Below are 21,818 nucleotides of genomic sequence, written 5' to 3' on the forward strand. Positions count from 1 at the left end.
AACGTATGAAATAGCTATTGATAAAATAACTTTTATAAGTCTGTACAAAAACCTTTTTTCATTTCAAATTGATCACAGCTGAGCTCTAAAATAGATGTGTCTTCACCACAATGAAATAATAACAACGAAGTGATAATGAATACATCATAGTTCTGTTTAACACACTTGACAAGGATAAAGATATATATTTCCCTAAATAAAAAAACATTTTTGACTTTTCTCACTGTTGGTGGGAACGGCAGCAACACTGCTTCAAATTCCTACTGGAGGTGAATAGTGCTGATTATATGGCACAAGGCCAAAAGTGATTTCTCTTGTAATGACAAAGAGATTAGGTTTGAAAGGGCCTCTAAAAAGAATGAATTGACATTCTCAAGAGTCCTGTACAAAGCCTCAGTACACGTGTCATCATTCACAGTGGGACAGACACTTTTTGGGACTTTGACGTCTGAGGGCATGGGCGAGACTGAAAAGACTGCAGGTTTAAAGAGAAAGACTATTTGTGCGGGGAAAACAGCGCACATTGTTAAAGTCAACATACCTTGCGGATATCTAAAAAGCCTGTAAACCTCAAACTTGTTTTTCTGCCCTCACACTTACTTAACCTGACTCTTTCCACGGTATTCTTCAATCAATACCCACCCCTCTACCCTACCGTCTCTCTATTCTCGCACCAGTAACCTTCATTTGGGCTAAATCTTTCCGGCTCCTCCTGAGGAAAACCACCATCCCCTCAGCCTAATGCAAAACACAGATAAAGCCATCAATTAGGCTGGCAAATGCAGCGCCTATCAGTGTAATTAATCAGGCCTGATTAGGCTTATTAGCGCTTTTATCAAGGGGAACACTGCCATTTCAAGGTGAGGGAGCAGGGTGTTGCATATTTCTGCCGATATTTCCCCTCTTCTCTTTTACTTGGCTCAGCATATCCCTTTGTGGACATGAAATTTAAAATTACTTTACAAAGAATTACTGCATGTTTCTTGTCTTTCACTGTACATTTTTTTCAAACTTCAGACAATTACATTCTTTCATGATTTACATAAGACTTTCAGCACTTGTTTATGGAGCAAATTTGAATTTAGTCACAACTGCCTGTGACCAAGTTGTTAGGCAATAAGACAGATGGGGAAAATCATGGTATGTACAAAAAGCTGTGAAGCAGATGAGGACAATGCTCGTTCAGATTAAATGTAACATTGCTGGTGACCCTAGTAATATTTTTTATATTTTAAAATGCAGATTTGAGTCAATGATACCAACAGATTTTACATGTGCCATTATATAACATGTCAGGATGAATTCTTGATCGGGTGAAGCATGAATTTGCTATTAAATCCAAATTCACAGTATCGCACATTTGGGGGCTAACATCTTGGCATGCATGGGAAGGATCACTATTATATAAACTAAATAAATTTGGTCCTAAAATCGAGCCTTGAGGGACCCCCAACTGTACAACCAAATCAGGGACACTTATCACTTGCTCTTGGACATTGTTTCCTGTTATTTAAGTAAGAGTCCATCAAGGTAAATGCATTGACAGATAAAACTTAATCTAAAATGTTGAAAGTAAAATATGATTTGTCAAATGCGTCCTCAATTCTAAAAACAACACTCTGACAACACTACCCTGATTAAAATGAGGTTTGATTTGTTCAAGGAAATTGCAACTTGACGTTGATGCAATTCGAGTGAACAAGGACATTTAGCCTCCTTAGATTTAACAGTAGAAAACAGTTGCCACTGACACAAGTTATGAGATTAAATCTGTTGAGGTTGCAGGAATTAAAACCCTCCTGTAAATGGTGTAGTGAGAAAAATGGAGAAACTGCAAACTTTCTCTTCAAGTCTTGAATCCGATGTTGTCTGACTTGCTCACTGACAAATAACTTTCTGTTTTCCCCACTTGGCAGCAGAGATCCCAGAATTTAACTCAACCTCACCAAAAGCTGACAACTAAGATACTTGAAAAAACATTGCACAAAATGTGGGCATACCGACAGCAACACACATAGGCACACATTGTGACACATGATACACTGCACCTGCAGAGGACCAGACCCCATTGCGTCTTCACTCTGTTCTCTTTCTGCCATTGTCTAGTTAGTACCTGTTCTATCTTTCCCTCCGACCTGATTTATCCCATTTCCTTCTCTGGCTGAGCTTCTTTCCTTCTATGCATTGTTCACTGGCTGTGTGCAGTTCTCCCCAGGTTTCCCACCACCCTCTGTCTACTATGGGCTCTCTCATACATACAGTTCTCATTGGCAAAGGTTCAGCTACTATCAGCTGTATCTGTGCCAACTGTGAAGCTGTCTCGGTCTAAAGCTCATGTCTATCCGTTTGGTTGTTAGGGACAATAAGAAAATGAGGTAGATCTCTACACCCAAAGCATTTTTCCCCAAACACAGGTAGTAAATCAGCAAAGTATTTTTTTAAAACATGTGAAAACACATATAACACGCATATTTATTTTACACACAGGTTTGCACAGCTATCCATTAGGACTTTGACTTGTGTGCTTAACCAAAACTTTGCCCTAACCTTAACCATGACAAATACACATCTTACCCTTTACCCTAACCAGACCTCAGAAATTATGTTTTGCATCATCAAGACTGGGCTTAATAGTCTACTGGTCCTGAGAAAGTCATTGTTGAAGAAAAAAGTAAACACACACACACACACACACACACACACACACACACACACACACACACACACACACACACACACACACACACACACAAAGAACCAAGCTTGTACGATCTCAAAATCCAAGACAGAAAACAACAGTTATTAATGACTCAATTTGTAGGAACAATTTAAATTGAGCAGATGTAAGAGTCTTGAAGGACAGTGAGAGAAAAGCCAGAGAAGAGAGAAAACACCATCAGAGGCATTAGTCCTTTCAAACACAGGGACTATAAACTAAAGTTTAAAAAGTAAAACAAACAATGGTTAATGAGTCTGCTAATAGACTTATTTAAATTCACAGCATGTGGGCTTTAATTTGGATTAAAATTGCACCCATCAGCCTTTGAGTTTCAATAGTGTGGGAGTGTGTGTGGGTGTGTGAGCTGAGGCAGGGGCATAGTGTGTGAGCGTGCGTGTGTTGTGTGTGTTGTGTTTATCCAGGCGTGAACCCGAGCACCATTTGATTTGTGTGTGTACAGCAGTGGTGGAAATGTGCGTGCCTTTGTGTGCGTGTGTGTGTGTGTGTGCGTGTGTGTGTATATGTTGAGTAAGTCAATTATGCCGTCCCAGCATTACAGTGAAGGAGTGCCCAGTGCCACTAATGCAGTCCCTGATCATGGTGTTAACAACCTGATCTTTAACGCTGGAGTGCATTACGCTGAGAGATCGCACATGTACTATCAGCACCTACTCACTCAGTGTGGGGCAGACGTGGAGGGAGAGGATGGGGAGGGCTAGTGGAGGGGGAGCACATTCCCATTGCCCATTTCAAAATATGAGCCAGAAGAATTAATACGTTTGTGATTTTTAACTGGCATTGCTGCATTGAGTTTGATATGTATGAATAAACGTATTCAATAACATTAGGGAGATGACTTAATTTGGCCAAAATATACATTACCGTGCCATTTTTGGCCTTAGTTTAACTGCAATGTATTCATTTTGGCTTTTGTTGGGTTTATTGTATCTGTAAGTCTTTTCATCTCCCAAGTGTAAATTTGGAAATTATTTAATTCTTTAAGTTAATGAAGTTTTGTAAATGTTTTTAAAGAAATGCCTATTAATTCAGACATTTATGTATTTACAAAAGCAAAATTCAAAGGTATGTTCCATCATCAGGTCTGAAACTATTTGTTTTTGCTTTAACCAATAATACAAATTATTACAGGACAGCAACATTGTCATTCACCGTGTTCCTTCAGCATCAATTGTGCATTTGTGAATTACAGAACTCAAATTCACAGAATAATATGATAACCTTCTTGATTCATTCTTCATTACTGAAGATCATCAAATGGAACATACATGATACACAATACAGTAACAATAATTGTCTAATCACATCTTTAAATCTGTGTGTACATTGAGTGTACACACAGATCTGAGTGTACATTTTTTTGGAATACATATTTTAATAAGAAGCATTTTAACATATAATATGTCTCCTTACAATATCCCTTTTACCAAATCATCTCCGCTTTCAACACCTTGAAATGGTCTCAGTCGGTTAAGCTTTCTAACTAAACCTGCTTCAGTGCTTCCGTGGACATGTGCAGTTAACTGGTTTCTACAGACTTGTCAGAATCGTTTTGGGAGTGCTAAGTGAGGAAGGTATTACAGTCAAGAGCACACACTTAATGCTGACTTTAAATACTGCTATTTCCCTGCGATCACTTTGAGTTCAGTGGGTGTCTCCTCAAGCTACACCATTACGACGAGCAATGTTGCTAGTGGGCGCCTTTATTTATTTATCATGTGCCTCTTCTTTTAAGCATTTGGGATTTCTTTTTGAAAAGCCTCCGATATTATGACCAACACCATATATGCGCAACCTGCATATACGCTCACATACAAATAAAAACACCTACTGTTGATTTTGATAAATACCCTTTTTCGCAACGAGCACAACAATGAGTCAAGAGCCTCAAGGGGCAAAAAGAGAGTGAGACAGCGGGTGGGGGTGTTTGAGCGTGACGGCCCCCCCTCTGGTGTTCACTTTTAACTCTCATCTCCACTTCAGCGCCACTCCTCCTTATACTCTTTCTTCATGGTGGGGAAAATGGGAAAAGACGCCACTCCCCGAGTGTGGAAATGAGACTGGGAAACAACCAGGGGGCCATGGATACAGGTACTGAGTGAGTAAACAAGCCAGCAGAGTGAGTAAATAACTTGGAGGAGAGGCCAAGTGAGGGTTCCCTGGTGCGCTGTGCTGAAAATCCCTCTTTGAGCATCTTATACCTTGTGCACACTCACTCTGAAAAAATTACACCATAGCTTCTTTTCTCCGTCTTCAAAAAATAATCATTAATTTGATAAGTGGACACAGACTCTCTCGTGTCAGGTAAGGGAGAATTTACTTTTTTGTGTGTGTCTGTGTGTGTGTGTAACACAGCAAAGCTCATGAAATCAAATGCTAACAATACATTTATGAAATCCTAAAGCAAAATAAAGGCATCTTTAATTTTGAGACAATTCTTGTTGTACAATATCCCAGGAAATAATAGAATGGGGGTTTCTCTTAGTAAGTCCAGCTGTAGAGGAACTGACATGACCTTTTCAGTTTTTCTCTCAGTGTGATTTATAGAAAACAGTGTTTAGCTTTCATTCTTAGCTGCATGGCAAGTAGCATTTACAACTCTTTGATTTCCTGGTTGAAATTGAATTTGTTTTCTTAAAGGTTTATTGTTAGAAGTGTTAATCTAAATAAAACTGGGAAACATCATATTGTGTGTAAATCTTTTTTTCAGACTTCCAAATACTATGGATCTGATGATTCTTTATGCTATAGATTGGTGAAATAAATATATAAGTTAGTCTGGACAGTGTATGAGAATATGTTTCAATTAAAATACTTATTTATTCTGAAACTGATTAATCCTTTCAAAGAGTCGTTCAAGGGACTTGTCCTCAACAGCCACAACTTTCATTCTCAGTGTTTTTACCTATGATGATGACAAATTTAATGAGTTGAGTGTTTTAATGATGCGTGGAAATTTTTGTCATTGATCCCAGGTAGCACACTGTCAGTCTGTGAGGAACCTCTCTGAACTCCTGGTTCTGAGTTTTGTGGACAACTGTAACTTGAAAATCTTTGTGTCTGGAGTCGGCAGTGGGTGGGTGAGAGGAAGCAGTGTGTGTGTAAGTGTGTGTGTGTGTGGTATATTTGTGCACTACATGTTGGGCAGTCAAGGCCAACTCTTGAGTAAACCGCTTAAAAACCCTGAATTCACATCACTGGCCGTGCATGCGACTGGACAGCAAAAATACTCTTTTTTTTGCCAGTCGTAATACAAGCACATTGGCAAACTAACAAGCATGTGGCCACCTCTCTGCACTCTATGGTAATACCCTATAGACAGGAGTGTAGAACAAAAGTGACAGAGAGGGGGGGGGGGGTAAAAAAGATTAAGCACTTCTCTCCCACTGCTCCCACCAGACTGGGGCTACGTTTTCAGTAAGCATCGGGTTTGGCAATTGGCTGTTTGTCTCCAGCCTCCAAGGAAGGATTTTACTGGCTGCAGAGGGCATAGGAGGCTGCTCTCTGATTTCCTATTTACAGTACATGAGCACTGCGGGTAAAAGAGCGAGGGAGGAAAATCGCAGCAGATTACCGTGCCAATTTCACATGGAAGCAGAGGAGCTCTGGAAAGGATAGATAAGGAAATTCCTATCAAACCGCTGCCAGCCAAATATGTATCCAATGGCAAAAAAAAACACACACACACACACACACAAACATTTTATAATAAACCTCGAATAGTGATGGAGGAGGTTTCACCCTACAGCGTGGATGTGGTATTTTTAGCACAGCTGGTGATAATTGCCGTCTATTCACCATGTTGTGCAGTAAAAAGCTCTATTAGAAATACCACCATCAGAGCTGCGCACGCAAACACACAGGTGCAGACACACAAGTGCACATGCATATTCACATGTCGCTTGTTTGTGATCGCGACTAACGAACGCTCAAATGTTTAATTTTACGCTCCGCCAATTCGAAACAAAATTAGCAATAAGAAATGAATGGCTGCGACATTAAGAGGTGCTGACAAAGCTGCTTAACTAAGGATAAATACCAACACACACCCACACACTCGTTTACGCACAGACAGAGATACACACACCAACAAGGACACACTAACATAGATGCAGAACAATAGCATAGTTGTTATTATTGCTATTGATTTGTGACAGGAGTCAGGAAACAACATGGAACATCTTACATTTGAACCAATCAGCCACAATATTAATTCTCATTTTACTTGTTAAATTACATCAATTTTAACTATAACATGATTCTACACACCATGACTCCACCCTGCTGGTGGATCGGCAGCTGTTAGAAGCAGCAGTGGTGAAAACGAGGAGGAACAGGGTAATGATAAAGATGGAGATGATGAAGCACATCCGAAGCATATAGGGACATTTTTTATAAAAAATAAAACAGCTGATGTTGACTTAAAATGCCAGTAAAGTGGTATTAACAATTTTATAAGATATTTTGTTATGGTATCACTGAGGGACCCACAGTTAAGGAGTTATACATTTGTGAGGCTAAAATGAATATGGTCAATGAAAAACTAAAGGAAAACTGATCTGTGTTGTGACGTCCTACTTTTTTTTGGGCTATACTCAACCCACCAACTCCATGTTGGGCATCTTCCTGGTTTAAAGATTGAGCTCTGTAATAAGGCAACACTGGATCATACACCAACTGCCAGTTAGTTAATGTCTGATTAAGATGATGCTAACATTATGGTCAGGCACCAGGCCGACAAGCATCTGGCAGGTACATGAGATTGTCATCATGTCCCTCTGTCCGTCTATCCCGATCCCGTCCTCTTCCAACTTTTTTTTATTTGCTAATCCCATGTTTTTTGTCACCTTACATTTACAATACATAAAATATGTTGTTGAACAAATGTATTTATGCTTGATAATGGTACATCACGCTGTCCTCAACACTGTGGAACTTTACACTACACACTATAAGCTCTTTACCGTCCATCAGCTCCGTAGCTGTGTCATTAAAGCTGAAACAGAGGGACGCTTTGCCGGGCTCATCTCATCGGTGTAAAGCAATTACTGGCATAAAGCGACACTGTGAGCCCACACAGTGTCGCTGCCCCTCAAGCACGCGCACACGCACGCACACGCACGCACACGCACACACACACACACCCTAGTAAGTAATTTTGCAATGAAATGTTGCAATTTTCTTTTCAGGCTGATATCAGTGGCTGAATCAACAGGTACACGAGAATACGTGATCCATTTTCCAGAGGGTGTCAGGCAGCAGAAAGTGAAGTTGTTTTTTTACAGTTGAAAAAAATCCTCTTTTTTTTAAACATTGTATGACTGTGGTAATATCCTGTCTAAATTTGGGAGGCATCCATTTCAGTGAAAATCTGTTAATCTGCCGATTATAGAAACTAATTTATATTTTCTTACACAGAACACCACTTCAACTGTCCCTATCTGCCAGTAATAATGTTTATTTTCATCATAAAGTGCCTCTATTTTCTTGATTAATTGCTAAGTGAAACAATACTCAGGAAGATTCCCAGGCCTACAGTATAAACTGTCTGGTTTTGTAAAAAAGATATTGAATTTACAACGATACAAAACTCAAATCAGAACTTCAGTGCACAGTAAAGTGCAGATACCTCCGACAAGGCCCAACAGTTGCCATAGATTCAATCAAGCTGAGCCAAATTGCACACACTCATAGATATCAGTTCCCTGAATATGAATAAATATGATTTCTTTTTTCATCAAGATCCATGAGTTATTGTCTGAGAAACCAGTGAAAACAAACAAATCAAAAAAGCTCCATCTCACGATGTTAAAGAAAAAGGGTTAAAAAAATGACCGATACCACATCCTTCTGCTACTTTTTCGGGATAAGATGAACAACCATCTTGACTGTAATTACTGCGTCATGATTATGTGCCAATCATTCAAGTTGTGTGAAATATGGCCACGATTTCCCTTCTGTTCCTGAGTGTTGCTGTTATAGAGCAGTGTTTTTCTAGCCACAGTGAAGTTGACCTTTGACATTTTGAAGATTAAAATGATATCACTTCCATCATTGTATCATATTAGACATTGTTGCTGGATGAATTATTGGGTTATGGCTAAATACTAATTTTGTCCAGGTGAACATTTGGGCCAAATTTGAAGAAATAGGACAAGACCGACACCCTGAATATATAACGCCTCAGACCACAACTATCGCCAGTGTGGAAAAAATAGAAAGCAGCATATCCTCCCATTAGCAAAGCTGGAAACAGACAATGTTTTGAGATTTTGCTTTAAGAATAAATTAAACTATGAATTCATTTTCTGTTGAACTCTAGTTACCTACATTAAATAATAAATGTGACCATACAAACCGAATAGGCCCACCGGTAGCAGGTCTTGCTAGATGAGGTGTTAAAGGTTAATGTGTAAAAGTAGCAAAAGTTGTGGGGAATCAAGCGTGTGACCGAAAAAAAAAAAGAAAAGAAAGAAAAGTGCTGCGAGAGAAAGATTCAGAGCTGGACAGCAGTCAGTGGTGAAGTTCAATAATTGATCCTCCTTAATTATCCATGGCAGCAGAAAACCACAGGGCATTCACTGTAATGTCTTAAAGAGCTGACAGAGTAAACACGTACTCACCGCCACCGGCACACATAACACACACCACAGAGTTTAAAAGTAGTTTAGCCGCAAATTCTCCCGAGTCGGCTTAGCGTCATATGTCCTCTTTAAAAGTCAAGTTACTGTTGTTGCTCCTCCTACTTTAATAAACTCTGTTCTGAGATGGGTTCGATGCGCAGCAAACCCAGGCAAGTGCACACAACCACACACTATTCTCTCTCTCTCTCTCTCTCTCTCTCTCTCTCTCTCTCTCTCTCTCTCTCTCTCTCTCTCTCTCTCTCTCTCTCTCTCTCTCTCTCTCTCTCTCTCTCTCTCTCTCTCTCTCTCACACACACACACACACACACACACACACACACACACACACACACACACACACACACACACACACACACACACACACACACACACACACACACACACACACACACACACGAGCAATACGAAGCTGCACTCTAAAAATTAAAGCTTCTCAAATGGATTTGAGGCAGAACCATGAGAGCAGAGGCTGAGTTGGGGGGTGCGTTTGCAGATATGATTAGCTGAATGCATTTGCCCAAGTCTGCAAAACTGAGGGTGGAACTCCCCGGGAACAGTTTAGAATGGGTTGAGTTTTTGAGTAGGACTATAACAGTAATCAAATACCAGAAATAATCGATAATTATATATTTTAGACTGAAAATTGGTCACAGAGTAAATTCTGGATATACGAGGATGAATTACCTCAATTCTGAAGACAATCTGAATATGTATAATATCTAATGTCTGCCCATGCAAATGTTCACTTGGTCTCAAGGATTAAAGGTCAAGGTTGCTGTGATTTCAGAAAACACTTTTTTAATGAACGCAATATCCCCAGAATACTTTGAGGAAATTGCTCAAACCTTCACTTGGACTCAGGTATGAACTAATTAGATCACATTTTATTAAATTCCTTCAAACTCTTCACACATTATAAAAGTCTGTGCAGACATGCAGGTAAACTGCAACTTGACTGGTTTGTGGCGGCATACAACCATGAAGGGGTGACTTCTATTTTTCACTGACATCTGATCCCAGAAGCACTGGTTTCTCTCGGATGAATCAATTTTAGTGTGATTTAATAAATGATCTTGCAAGAACAGGAAATAGACCAGTTTATTAGAATGGTCAGAATAAACAGCAGACGCACCTGTAGGTCTGGATCCTCCTCGTGCTGCAGGTGGGCTTCCTCTGCTGCCTCCACCAGTCTCTACAGGGGAGGGGGAGGGGAGAGCAGAGAGATAGCACAGCCTTAGCACAAAAGTGAATTGATTAGAGGGTCAAGAAAATAACAAGCGCAGCAGACACATCTATACAGAAAGTAGTTTTACAGCTGGCTTTACCCCAAAGCCTTGGAGCCCCGAGGACACAGATAGCAGACAGACTGACAGCAGACAGACTTTTGGCCATCTTGTGAAAAGAGACTATTTTCCTAAATGGTTCAGCAGTAAAGGTAATGAGTGCCTCGGGTCCTTTGGACACCACTACAGCAATCTCCATCATCACTTCATGCAGTTTTACACATGCACTCAACGACACGCATGTGCACACACACACAGATACTCTATCAGCACCCTCTTGCTGCTACCGTCTGCCGTGTGTGCCTGTAGGCTAGTGCTGGTATATCTGGGTGTTCAAGTCAACTCTCTACCTCTCTCCGTCTCTCTCTACCTCCGCCTCTATCATTCACTCTCTACCTCTCTCTCTCTCTCTCTCTCTCTCTCAATCTCTCTCTTATGGGAACAATCATCGTTTGAAAACTGTTTTTTTTTTAAACGCAGACAACATGATGTCATGTCATTCTCCAACGAAAGACAATGAAGAAGAAATGTATGCTGCACTTCTCCCATGATTCCTTTGCGCAGTGGCAACGAGGGGAAAGACACGTCACAACATAATTTGAATCGGAATCCAATATTAACACTGTATACATTATATGGATGTTTGCTTAAGAAGCACATGTCATCCTCATAGACTGTACATAAAGATAGACGCAGCGAGGAGTGACATATCCCATTGAATGATTGAAGACGGGTGTTATTATTGTGTCAAAGATATTTTGTTACATTATTAATTCTTCAGCCAACAGACAAGCAGGAATCCCTCATTACTGAGACGGAGCAGATGGATGTTTGGCACTTTTACTTGATGAGTCACTTGCTGTTGATTCATGTTTTGCTGCTTCTCTTATTGATTATTCATTCAAGGACTAGTGAGTGTGTGTGTGTGCATATGTGGGAGTTTGTGTATATGAGTGAGAGGGTCGTGTTGCCTTCCAGGGAGATTTGTTTTCACTGCTTGTACGGATTCCCACGCAAGTACACAAGACTTGGTCACATACGTCATACACACATACTCATGTACACATATGTCTAGATCTTTATAAATTGAGTCACTGAGGCAGTGTATTCAGGGCTGTTCATTCAGAGGCAACACAATTCCTGCAGAAGTTTCTCATCAAGGACCAGCAAAGTGAAGGTGAGGTTATGATCGGCGCTTTCTGCTTTTACGAGTTCGACTAGCATGGTGGCTGAGAGGTTGAGGGAGGCAGATGATTTTGGAGGAAGTCTGTGATGAGTAAATCCTGGGAAGTTTGTTTTCTTTAGAGATGGCAAACATGTTAGGGAAACAAGGGGAACAGAACAACACATTGGATCACATTCAGGCAGTGCATTATGACAATATATGTGGACATTATATATTTTGTGACAATCGACATCATCTGTTGTTAAATATAATGCTCTATTATGTGGTAATGTATCAAACTCTTGATTCCAGACAGACGGACTCAAACCAGTCAACTCACAACAAGGTGCTACTTCTGTTGGGTGTGAAAAGTTTGACATGCACCAGAAAACCAGACCCTACAACAGACTCGAACACTGACCTCTTTTACCACCGACGCTAGAATCATTTCAAACTGTATAAAATCGGTTGGGCGAAGGGCAAGTACACAAGCACTTCTTTCTACTTCCAGCTGTGATGTATATTGTATGTTCTCATAGCAGGTCATCTCCGTCATTCACAGCTGGTCCCGGTGTCTATGAGTTTGGGTTCCGCACTTCCACTTCACATTTCCATTCAAATAGCTTTACTCGTGAAACTACTGCAATCAGCCACCTTATTTCAGCACAGCTCTCTGTGTGTGTGTGTGTGTGTGTGTGTGTGTGTGTGTGTGTGTGTGTGTGTGTGTGTGTGTGTGTGTGTGTGTGTGTGTGTGTGTGTGTGTGTGTTGTACTGCTACTGTGTGTGTGCACGCAGGCTGTTTTGGAAAGCCAACACTGTAATCTAGAGCATGGCCAATCATTTTCTTCACCATAGCAACACACCTGGCCGATGCATATCGTTGCATATCAGTCTGTACTTGGTTCTATTTGACTGTTGATTCATGTATACATTTATTCAGGTTCGTCCCCGGTGCCTGTGAGAGAGCATGCATGTCAGTGAGTGTGTGTGTGTGTGTGTGTGTATTTGTACTGAGCATACACCTTACTGAGTGAGGACAATGTGGCTGGTCCTCAATTTTTCAAAGGCTTGTTTGAGGGTTAATGCTTGATTTTAAGATTAGGTTAGGGTTAGGTATAGTTTAGGTGTGTGTGTGTGTGTGTGTGTGTGTGTGTGTGTGTGTGTGTGTGTGTGTGTGTGTGTGTGTGTGTGTGTGTGTGTGCGCGCCCATGCACGTGCATCCGGTCATTGACAGGCACCGCAAAACCTCAGGCATGTGCAGCTGCTGGAAGCGCACAACAAAGCATGCTCCAGGAACAAACACAGATAAGGACGTTGGAATAAAAGGAGGATGGGAGAAGAATGAGAGAATAATATTCTCCAAAGGTCTGAACGCTTAGCCCCACACTCCCAGCGAAATGTCAGGAGCTGCCTGTGAAGCCGGCGTCGATACAAACACACTTTTCAGCATTTGCGTGTGTGTGTTTGTGCAAATACGTGAGTGTTAATGATTTTCTTAGCAGACACGTGTTAAGATATTAGCCCTTTGACCTATTCTGTCTTGCAGCCGGTTTCGCAAATGTCAATCACTCAACGTGAGCGTATGCATGTGTGAGTGTGATTCTGAAAACAGCAAGAATGCGTCACAGTGGTATGTTTTTGTGAGACACTAAAAATTAAGCCTATTAATGAGTCATACTGTACACACACACACACACACACACACACACACACACACACACACAGTAGCCTATTGCACAGCATTACATCAACTCATGGAATATATTCATTGATATTGCACATGGCCAATTATTTAATCTCTCCTACACTCTGCTGAAAATTCAAACACTCGATTCTGACCTGCGGATAATCTATGGTGGCATATTATTCATGTGTTGTATTTTAGCATGTAGGAGATGGGAATTAACGCTCCAGGGTAAAAATAACTAATAACAGGGAGATTTTCATTCGGAAAAACTGACTAGAGATAAGTACAACTCACCACTGTGAATTTTAATTCAACGCATCACCAGGATTCCAGGTGGTGTGTTGTACTTATCTGAGTGTGTGTGCGTGTGTGTGTGTGTGTGTGTGTGTGTGTGTGTGTGTGTGTGTGTGTGTGTGTGTGTGTGTGTGTGTGTGTGTGTGTGTGTGTGTGTGTGTGTGTGTGTGTGTGTGTGTGTGTGTGTGTGTGTGTGTGTGTGTGTGTGTGTGTGTGTGTGTGTGTTGTTTTGCTGTCGGCATCCGCGAGTGCGTTTGCGTGTTTCTCACATACAAATATAAAAATTCAAATGAGCCTGCCACATCTTTTTGGAAATAGGTGATCCTGCCAAAGTGTATGATGCCGTTTAAAAAGAGAGAGGAAATGACTTTTCTTCTCATGTCATTCCATCCGGGCTCGGGATAGGATGACAGCGCTAATTAAACTGACACAGTCAGAGAGGCAGGCCCTGTTGTCTCCCTGAAAAAAAAACACACACACACACACACACACACACACACACACACACACACACACACACACACACACACACACACACACACACACACACACACACACACACACACACACACACACACACACATGCTCCTACTCAAACACCCGCGCTCACAAGCCTTCACTGTAGCTGACAGCGTAAAAACGGAACACGCAGAGCTAACAAGACTTGCTGTGGTAATTGGATTAAATTTGTTAGCGCCAGAAAAAGAGTCTGCATCTCCACCTGATTACAGATCCCTGATGTGTTTCCGCTGGCCTCTGTGTTCACTACAGAGCTCTGATTCTCAACCCAAACCTGACGAGGCCCAACCCAACCGGTCTAGCCTGGATAAGGCTCTGTTTTATCTGCCTTGTTTTTCTATCCATCCACCATCTATACCACTTGTCCTTTGAGGGTGCTGGAGCCAATCCCTGCCGACATTGGGCGAAAGGCGAGGAACACACTGGACAGGTCGCCGGCGTGTTGCAGGGCCAACATACAGAGACAAACAAGCATTCACGCTCACGTTCACACCTAACAAGTAACCTAACCCCAATCTGTCTGTCTTTGGACGGGAGGAAGCCAGAGCACCAGAAGAAAACTCACACAGACATGCAGCCATTTCCTTGTGTTTTTAAGCCCAAATCAAACCACAAGAAACAATATGTTGGGTTAAGAAGTTCCGATTTACGGAAGGATATTGCATTCACTTGAGAAAAACAAAATCTGAATTAACGAAATGATTAAGTAAAACGAAAAAAACGGATCAGATTTCTTTTTCTCAAGTGAATGCAAACCGCTTCCTTACAGATCTAGCCTTGTCAGCACTTTCTACGATGCTTTAGATCTGTCATGTTTGATAAAATAATGCATATACACATGATGCCTTGGAAAGGTCCTATGAAGGAATTATTATTAATTGACACAAAAGTCTGAGGCATGAAAGAAACGTACTGATATTCATGTCTTCCCATTCAATTAAACCCAATCTCAATCATTTCTCAATCCACCCTTCCAGTCCGCTTCTCTGACATTTGCACTTCCCCACCCCCCCTTTCATTATCTGACATCCTGCGATCATGATTTGCCCGACGACAGATTCAGCTTGTTTACGCTTTCGAAAGTTCATAAACGATCCCCCTCATTTAGCTGTCAACGTGATTGTCTTATTGTTCCGGCGCTGTACTCGCTGTGCAGGTTTCGTAATGGTTGAAGCCGCTGACCTTAACAAATGCCGATCCATTATGAATGCAAACGCTGAAGCTGTGAGAGTTAGCGAAGGCTGTCATATAGCTGATCTATGCCAACAAACGCTGCCAGAAAAGCAGAGGAGGAGCGGATGAAGGGGGGGGGGCACATACATTATTGACTGGTAGCGGAAGTTAAATGCCTTTTTTTTTTTTTAGAAGTACATTAAGCCTTGCCTCTGCACATTCCCTCCACCAAGAGGAGGGGAGGGCAGTGGACTGAATCTGAATGTTCTCCCGAGGTAGCCATGGACAAGACCACACTTGACTTCAGTTCTAAATAGACTTGAATAAAGATATTCCCAGAGGTGCTGCGTGCTGCTGGTTCAGCATGCATTTGTACTTTGGGCTCAAACTTAATTTTGATTTAATTAAATTTTTGGGGGGATATTATTTGTTGAAGAGATCTGGACATTCCATTGTGTTGCTTTTTTTAATGCTCCAATTACAAAGAGCAACCGAAATGAATCTATATATATATCAGCACGTGTAGATAAAAGCTATTGACTTTTCTCTCTCACTTGGTGGCATGATTCTAATTGGCCAGATTTTTTTCCTCTGATGTAAAAGGAAATGCTAACTAAGCCTTGGCCTGCTGGATCAGGGCAGGTCCGACGGGTCTGGGTTCTGCCAAAGGCCTGATCCGTGGAGGCCTGAGCTGGGCTGAGCAAGACTGGCTCGGGTCACCCCATCAATAGCACTGGGGACAGCAATTAATATTGTCAAACCAGGCCAGGAAGAGTTGCAGCATCAACAAAATGGAAAAGTGCTCTGTGACACTTTGCTTCCTCTGTTTTGCACATTTGGATTGGGCAGGAGCCAAGTAGACAGAGCATGGGGGAGAGACAGGCGCGAATGGAGGGAGAGGGAGGAGAGTGGTGCGTTTTGAAACATCAGATCCCGATAATCAATACTTGACAAGTTCTCAGCAGTTCTGCTGACTGAAAGGGAATATGAAGTGCTTAATCCAGCCCTGCCACCCTTCTCATATTTCCTCTTCCTTCACTTTCATTTCATGCTTGGACTGAACTTTTGACTTATGGTCCTTTTCTTGACAGTTACCTTCCCATCCTCCCGGCCAACGTCCTCATTTCATCGTTCAAGAAAAACAATCCCCTCTCTCTCTCACTTTGATGACTTGGTGACAGGAAAACAACTAAAGACAAGGAAAAGGAAAAGATGGTCGCTGTCCTGTCCGGTCCTGACATCTGCTGGCTGGCTCTGCCTTGTCATTAGCAGCCATCATTCTCAACACACACGCACACACCCCCCCCCGATGTGATACTGAAGACAGCTAATGAAATGAGGGAAAAGAGGGGAGCAGTGGTGTGAGCTCAGCATGACAAGTGTGGTGAGCCAGGGAGGAAGGCAGACATGAGCGAAGGACACAGCAGGGCCGGATGACACCAACTCACGAGGCAAAATCTGAGATAAGCAAATTTACCTCGAATACACATTACGTCTGAGAAAAAAAATCTGCAGATTCACAAAATGGTGAAACAGGGAACAGAAGAAAAACAACGTAAAATGTGTTTCACTACTTGTTTTTATGGGAATGTTTCAATGTGGAAATATCATCTCACATGATTCGGTGCCGTTTTTTGGAATATATTACTTGTCATGTACTGAATTAATGCCACCAAATCTTTATCTTGATGCTCACAACTCTGAATACTCACATCACAGAATTGGATAAGAATGTGTATTAAATTAATTTATTTAGCAGATTTTCTGGAAGTTAAAATATACACTACTTATGGATGACAACTTGGATATTTGTGGTGTAAGTGGTTTATTGTAAGTGGTTTATTATTGAAAACTTGACCCCATTTTTATAGTTTGGCCCATTATTGTTGGAATTACAACCTCACTTTTGTATGGCCCAGTTAACCAGGTAAGTTGCGATTCACATCCTTGTCTCTTCCAAACTCACATGATCAATGTAGTGAAGACTTTGACTGGATTCAATAAGAGGCATTGAGTGCATTTGGTCATAATTAGCATATGAAACAGTTATGGCCAAAAACATGTTTTCTAACGTCACACTGACCTTGACCTTTGACCATTATCTAATCAGTTCATCCTTAAGTCAAAGTGAACATTCGTGCCAGAGTTGAAGAAATTCCCTCAAGGCATTTTCGAGGTATTCTGTTCACAAGGACGTATGGAAGCCACGGCTGTCGAAAGGGTGGAGGCATAAAAAACACTTTATTTTGAGAATAAATCAAAAGTGAGGGGACCTAAAGTATCAGTAATAATCCTGAATTACAGTAATTGTGCAGGAAAAAGTTAGAACTGGAAGTAAGTCTGTAAACTGTTGTGTTAAATAAAACAAATACTTGGAGGTGTGTTGGTCTGTCGGGATTAATTTTAACAATGCTGTCACATTCTCATCAATAAGTCCCTGGTACCAAATGCCGGCTAAAACTACAAAAATCGACAGGAAAATGTAAAACAACAGCAATTCTTTTCAGCTAATAAGAGGGAGCACATCTTTATTCAAATCATCTCCTGCAGATGATGAGTTACTCCACATTTTTGAAATACTAAATTCATGTTTGAAATTCACTGTGCACGTCAGGAACCGAAAATTAATGTTCACAGGAGGTTTTGCTGGCAGTGAAAAATTCATTAAAAGTCCGGCGTGTGCGCTTGTGTGCCTTGTATTTGTGACATACACCTACGCAGACCGCCTCCGCTCTACACTGGTAATCATGTTGAGGACCAAAGAGGTGTAGCTGCCACAGGTAAATGATATCAGCAGGTACAGAGCGGAGACTGAATGCCATTACAGGAGAAACAGCCCTAGCAGCAAGGCATCCACTCCGCTTTGAAGTGCATTTGTCACATGAAACACAGTCGTGCTCGACTTCAAAGAGGACATTACAATAGTTCCACGCCTTTCAACTTTGATAACAACATGTTCACTGTTTCTTTAAACCGTCTGCTCTGGCTTTTTCCAGCCAGAGGAGAGGAGAGGAGAGGAGAGGAGAGGAGAGGAGAGGAGAGGAGAGTCTGCTAGACAATGATAATGATAATATCCCACTGACTCAGGACCTGATGAAGGTAACAGTAATTAAAAAGCAACTATGCTGAGCTAAGATGCTGAGCCCTAAAATAAACATAAATATACACACACATGGATTTACAGTACACACACACACACACACACACACACACACACACACACACACACACACACACACACACACACACACACACACACACACACACACACACACACACACACACAAACAAAACATCCTTTGCAAGCACATGTTTACTTTCTAATGTTGTGCGATTGACCTTTTTAATCTTAGAGTGGACCCACAATTTAATTGGTGAAGGAACTAAATGACGCAACGTTGCCATAATAATGTGGAGATGATAAGGAATGAACACAATCAGACACCAGTGGCTGTTGCAATTGCAATTACACAATAATGCATACACTGTCACTCTTTGTTACACAAAACACACAACGAGCAGGAAGCTTAACTGCTCTAAATTAATTGTATAAATCTGTTTCTCTACCTTCTTGATTTCTCCAAATCAAAAGGAATGAACAAGAATGAAAGTGCAAACCTTTTCTCACCTAAACACAGTCTAAGAGAATGACATCAGCAACCCGACCCACACTTTAACAGACGCATCCTTTTACAGCCGTGGAAGCTGCTGTCTCTCCGCAGGTGGCGGCGAGCGATAAAGAGGGGGAATCGATGTGGAGACGGGGAGATAAAACCACGCTGACGGACAGCGGAGAGCGACTGCACGGAAATTGGATCGCTGAAGCGCCACATATGCTTTGGCAAAAGGCAGAGAAACAGGAAGAGAGAGGTGAGACGAAGAAGGGAGGTAGGGATGCTTAAGGACAGGAGTGAACGCGAGGGCAGACAGAAGAGAGTCCAGTTTAACTGAAGAGAAAAGAAACTGGCGAAAAGAGAAGGACTTAATGTTGGTGAATAACCATTCATCACATGGCTATCACTGTCAGCACTGGAAATGAGAAGGGTGGAGCTGATCTGGAATCATGATAACAGCTGACAAGGTTTAAATTCTCCATGAACGTGTGCATGGTGCTTTTCTTTACCTCCCTGCTTTCTTAAAGTTTCTTCCAGATAATTTTAACTCTTTCTTCTCCTCACAAGACTGTCATCTTTGTGAAAAAATGCAATTCTGCAACACCAGTGTCCAGGGTTCCCCCTCTCAACATCACATCACCACATAACATGTATTGCCCTCACAGTAGTGAACACAACACTCTGAGGTTTGGCCGAGGGCCACTGAAATGACTTTCGGACACAAATGGCTTCAAGTTTTCCAGGCTCCAATAATCATGAGCAAATATCATTAGGATTAGCAATGCAGCGTAGAAAATACTCAACTGCAGCTTCTCATTTTATGCACCGACTGGTCGCTGTTGCCGCTTCATCGTGCTGGCTATAGCTAATTAACATTACGGCGGACCTGAATTACACTCGGCTGTTATGAGTCTACGCTCGCTCTGCACGCCACTGCCCTGTCAATGATAATGTGTGAGAGAAGATCAGCCACTGTGTAACACCACTGTACAGGCATGAGTGGACCGGGTGTTTCTGCAGCCCCAACAAATCCAACAGAGTGAGACGTCTTCATGTCGTGTCATTGTCGCGGATGGCGTTCCCCAAAATGAACTTCCATTCACATCATAGCAATCAATGAAACTTGTATACTTGAATATCTTGAATACTTGGATCATAACTGTCTCACTAACTAGTTGTGTTTTTATCTTTAGTGTATTTTTCTTTTAAATTCTATGAAAAGCGTAAGTAAATAAAGTAAATAAAAAAGCGCTATACAAATAAAATGCATTTTTATTAGTAACAAACTAACAAACTAACTAACCAACTTACTAACAAAAAAATCATATTAGGCCTATATGTAAATAGGATATGAATAGGAAAAAAAAGTGTTAAATATAATAGGGTGTGTGGAGGGTGATCATGGTGGCGGCCTGAACATCGTGATGACTGTCAGCCTTCTGCCCAACCCTCCCCTGACATGTACAATCTTCAGGCCTCCAGCATCCAGCAGGCACCTTTAGAGAAGCCATTAGCAAAGCGAGCCCTCATATCTCCGGGGGTTTAACACACTCTCGATGCGATGGCACACACAGACAACTGTCGTCAAGCAAGTTTATCAGACAGTTAAAAGTGTTTAATAATGAAAAATTACAAGAGATTAAAAACAGCTTATACTGGTTTGGAAAGCATATGGCGCTGTTTTAATTACAAAATAATGTTCATTATTATCAGAGAGCTGATTAACTCCTAACGGGAGATTAACACTATTAAATTAAAACCATGTGTTTGTGCCAACAATCATTGCATACAAGTAGGAGCCATGTTAAATGCCTGATGACTCACATTTGCATTGATTACTTCTCTATGTGCTCAGTGAAGACAGGTGCATGTTCACAAAATGAATGGAACACAGTGAAACAGGCACGGTCATGTAATCAATGTGGGCAACTGCATCATGCAGAAGACTAATAACACAGGCACGAGCAAAACTAAGGCACGGAAATTGTTTGTCACTATCAGCGTCCCTTCCTCTCTCTCTCTCTCTCTCTCTCTCTGTCTCCCTCCCTCATGTCTCTTTCAGCTTGTATCCTCCAACCAGACTCTCTGAGAGAAATCCAATTTCTGTGAACAGCACCATGTTGTCCTGATAGGATCTATCACCCGGAGCTAGAGCTGCAGCCAGAGAGGCAGTGCTCCGTGGACACATCCTGAACTGCACCTGTCACAAACGCGCGCACACACACACACACACACACACACTCACATACACACGTGCTGTAACTGCCCATGTCACATATACCAGCAACACCTGAATGAAGCGTTCAAATAATTAAGAAAGAAGAAATTAAACAACACAAAATGTACCTAACTAACAGCCCAAGCTCGAGTATTATCCACAAAATGTAGTGGAGCGATAATTCCAGGCTTACGACCCATATCTGTAGCATCTGTGCCTCTATGGCTTGTGCTCACTCTGTGCTTGTCTCCACAGTTTTAAATTCCGTCTGAAAGCAAACACAGACTCACTGTTGCCTTTTATGATTAGAAAACAAGAAAAGCAAATGAACCGTCCAAAAAGACAATTTACCGAGTGATCCAAAGCCTCTCTTCTCTCCCAGACTAGGAAAACGTCCGTGGATGAAAGTAATGAGTAAATACAACTGATGTCAACAAGTTTCACCTCATCGAAATCAACTGGAAGAAAAGACAATGACTGGCTG

At 41.5% G+C, this 21,818-nt stretch overlaps 1 protein-coding gene across 2 annotated transcripts in view; it reads right to left on the reverse strand.

Moving 5' to 3' along the window:
- cacna2d3a (calcium channel, voltage-dependent, alpha 2/delta subunit 3a) overlaps positions 1-21,818 on the reverse strand; it is a 125,155-nt gene that overhangs the window by 65,972 nt on the left and 37,365 nt on the right. For both annotated transcript variants that reach the window (XR_007032785.1, XM_047340260.1), the window contains one exon: positions 10,514-10,573. Coding sequence is in view for 1 of the 2 variants with exons in the window: in XM_047340260.1 (XP_047196216.1) it covers positions 10,514-10,573 (60 nt within the window). In the remaining variant the exon portion in view is untranslated. The remainder of the gene's footprint in view (positions 1-10,513; positions 10,574-21,818) is intronic.

This window comes from Hippoglossus stenolepis, chromosome 6 (assembly GCF_022539355.2).
Source record: "Hippoglossus stenolepis isolate QCI-W04-F060 chromosome 6, HSTE1.2, whole genome shotgun sequence".
NCBI classification, from domain to species: Eukaryota; Metazoa; Chordata; class Actinopteri; order Pleuronectiformes; family Pleuronectidae; genus Hippoglossus; species Hippoglossus stenolepis.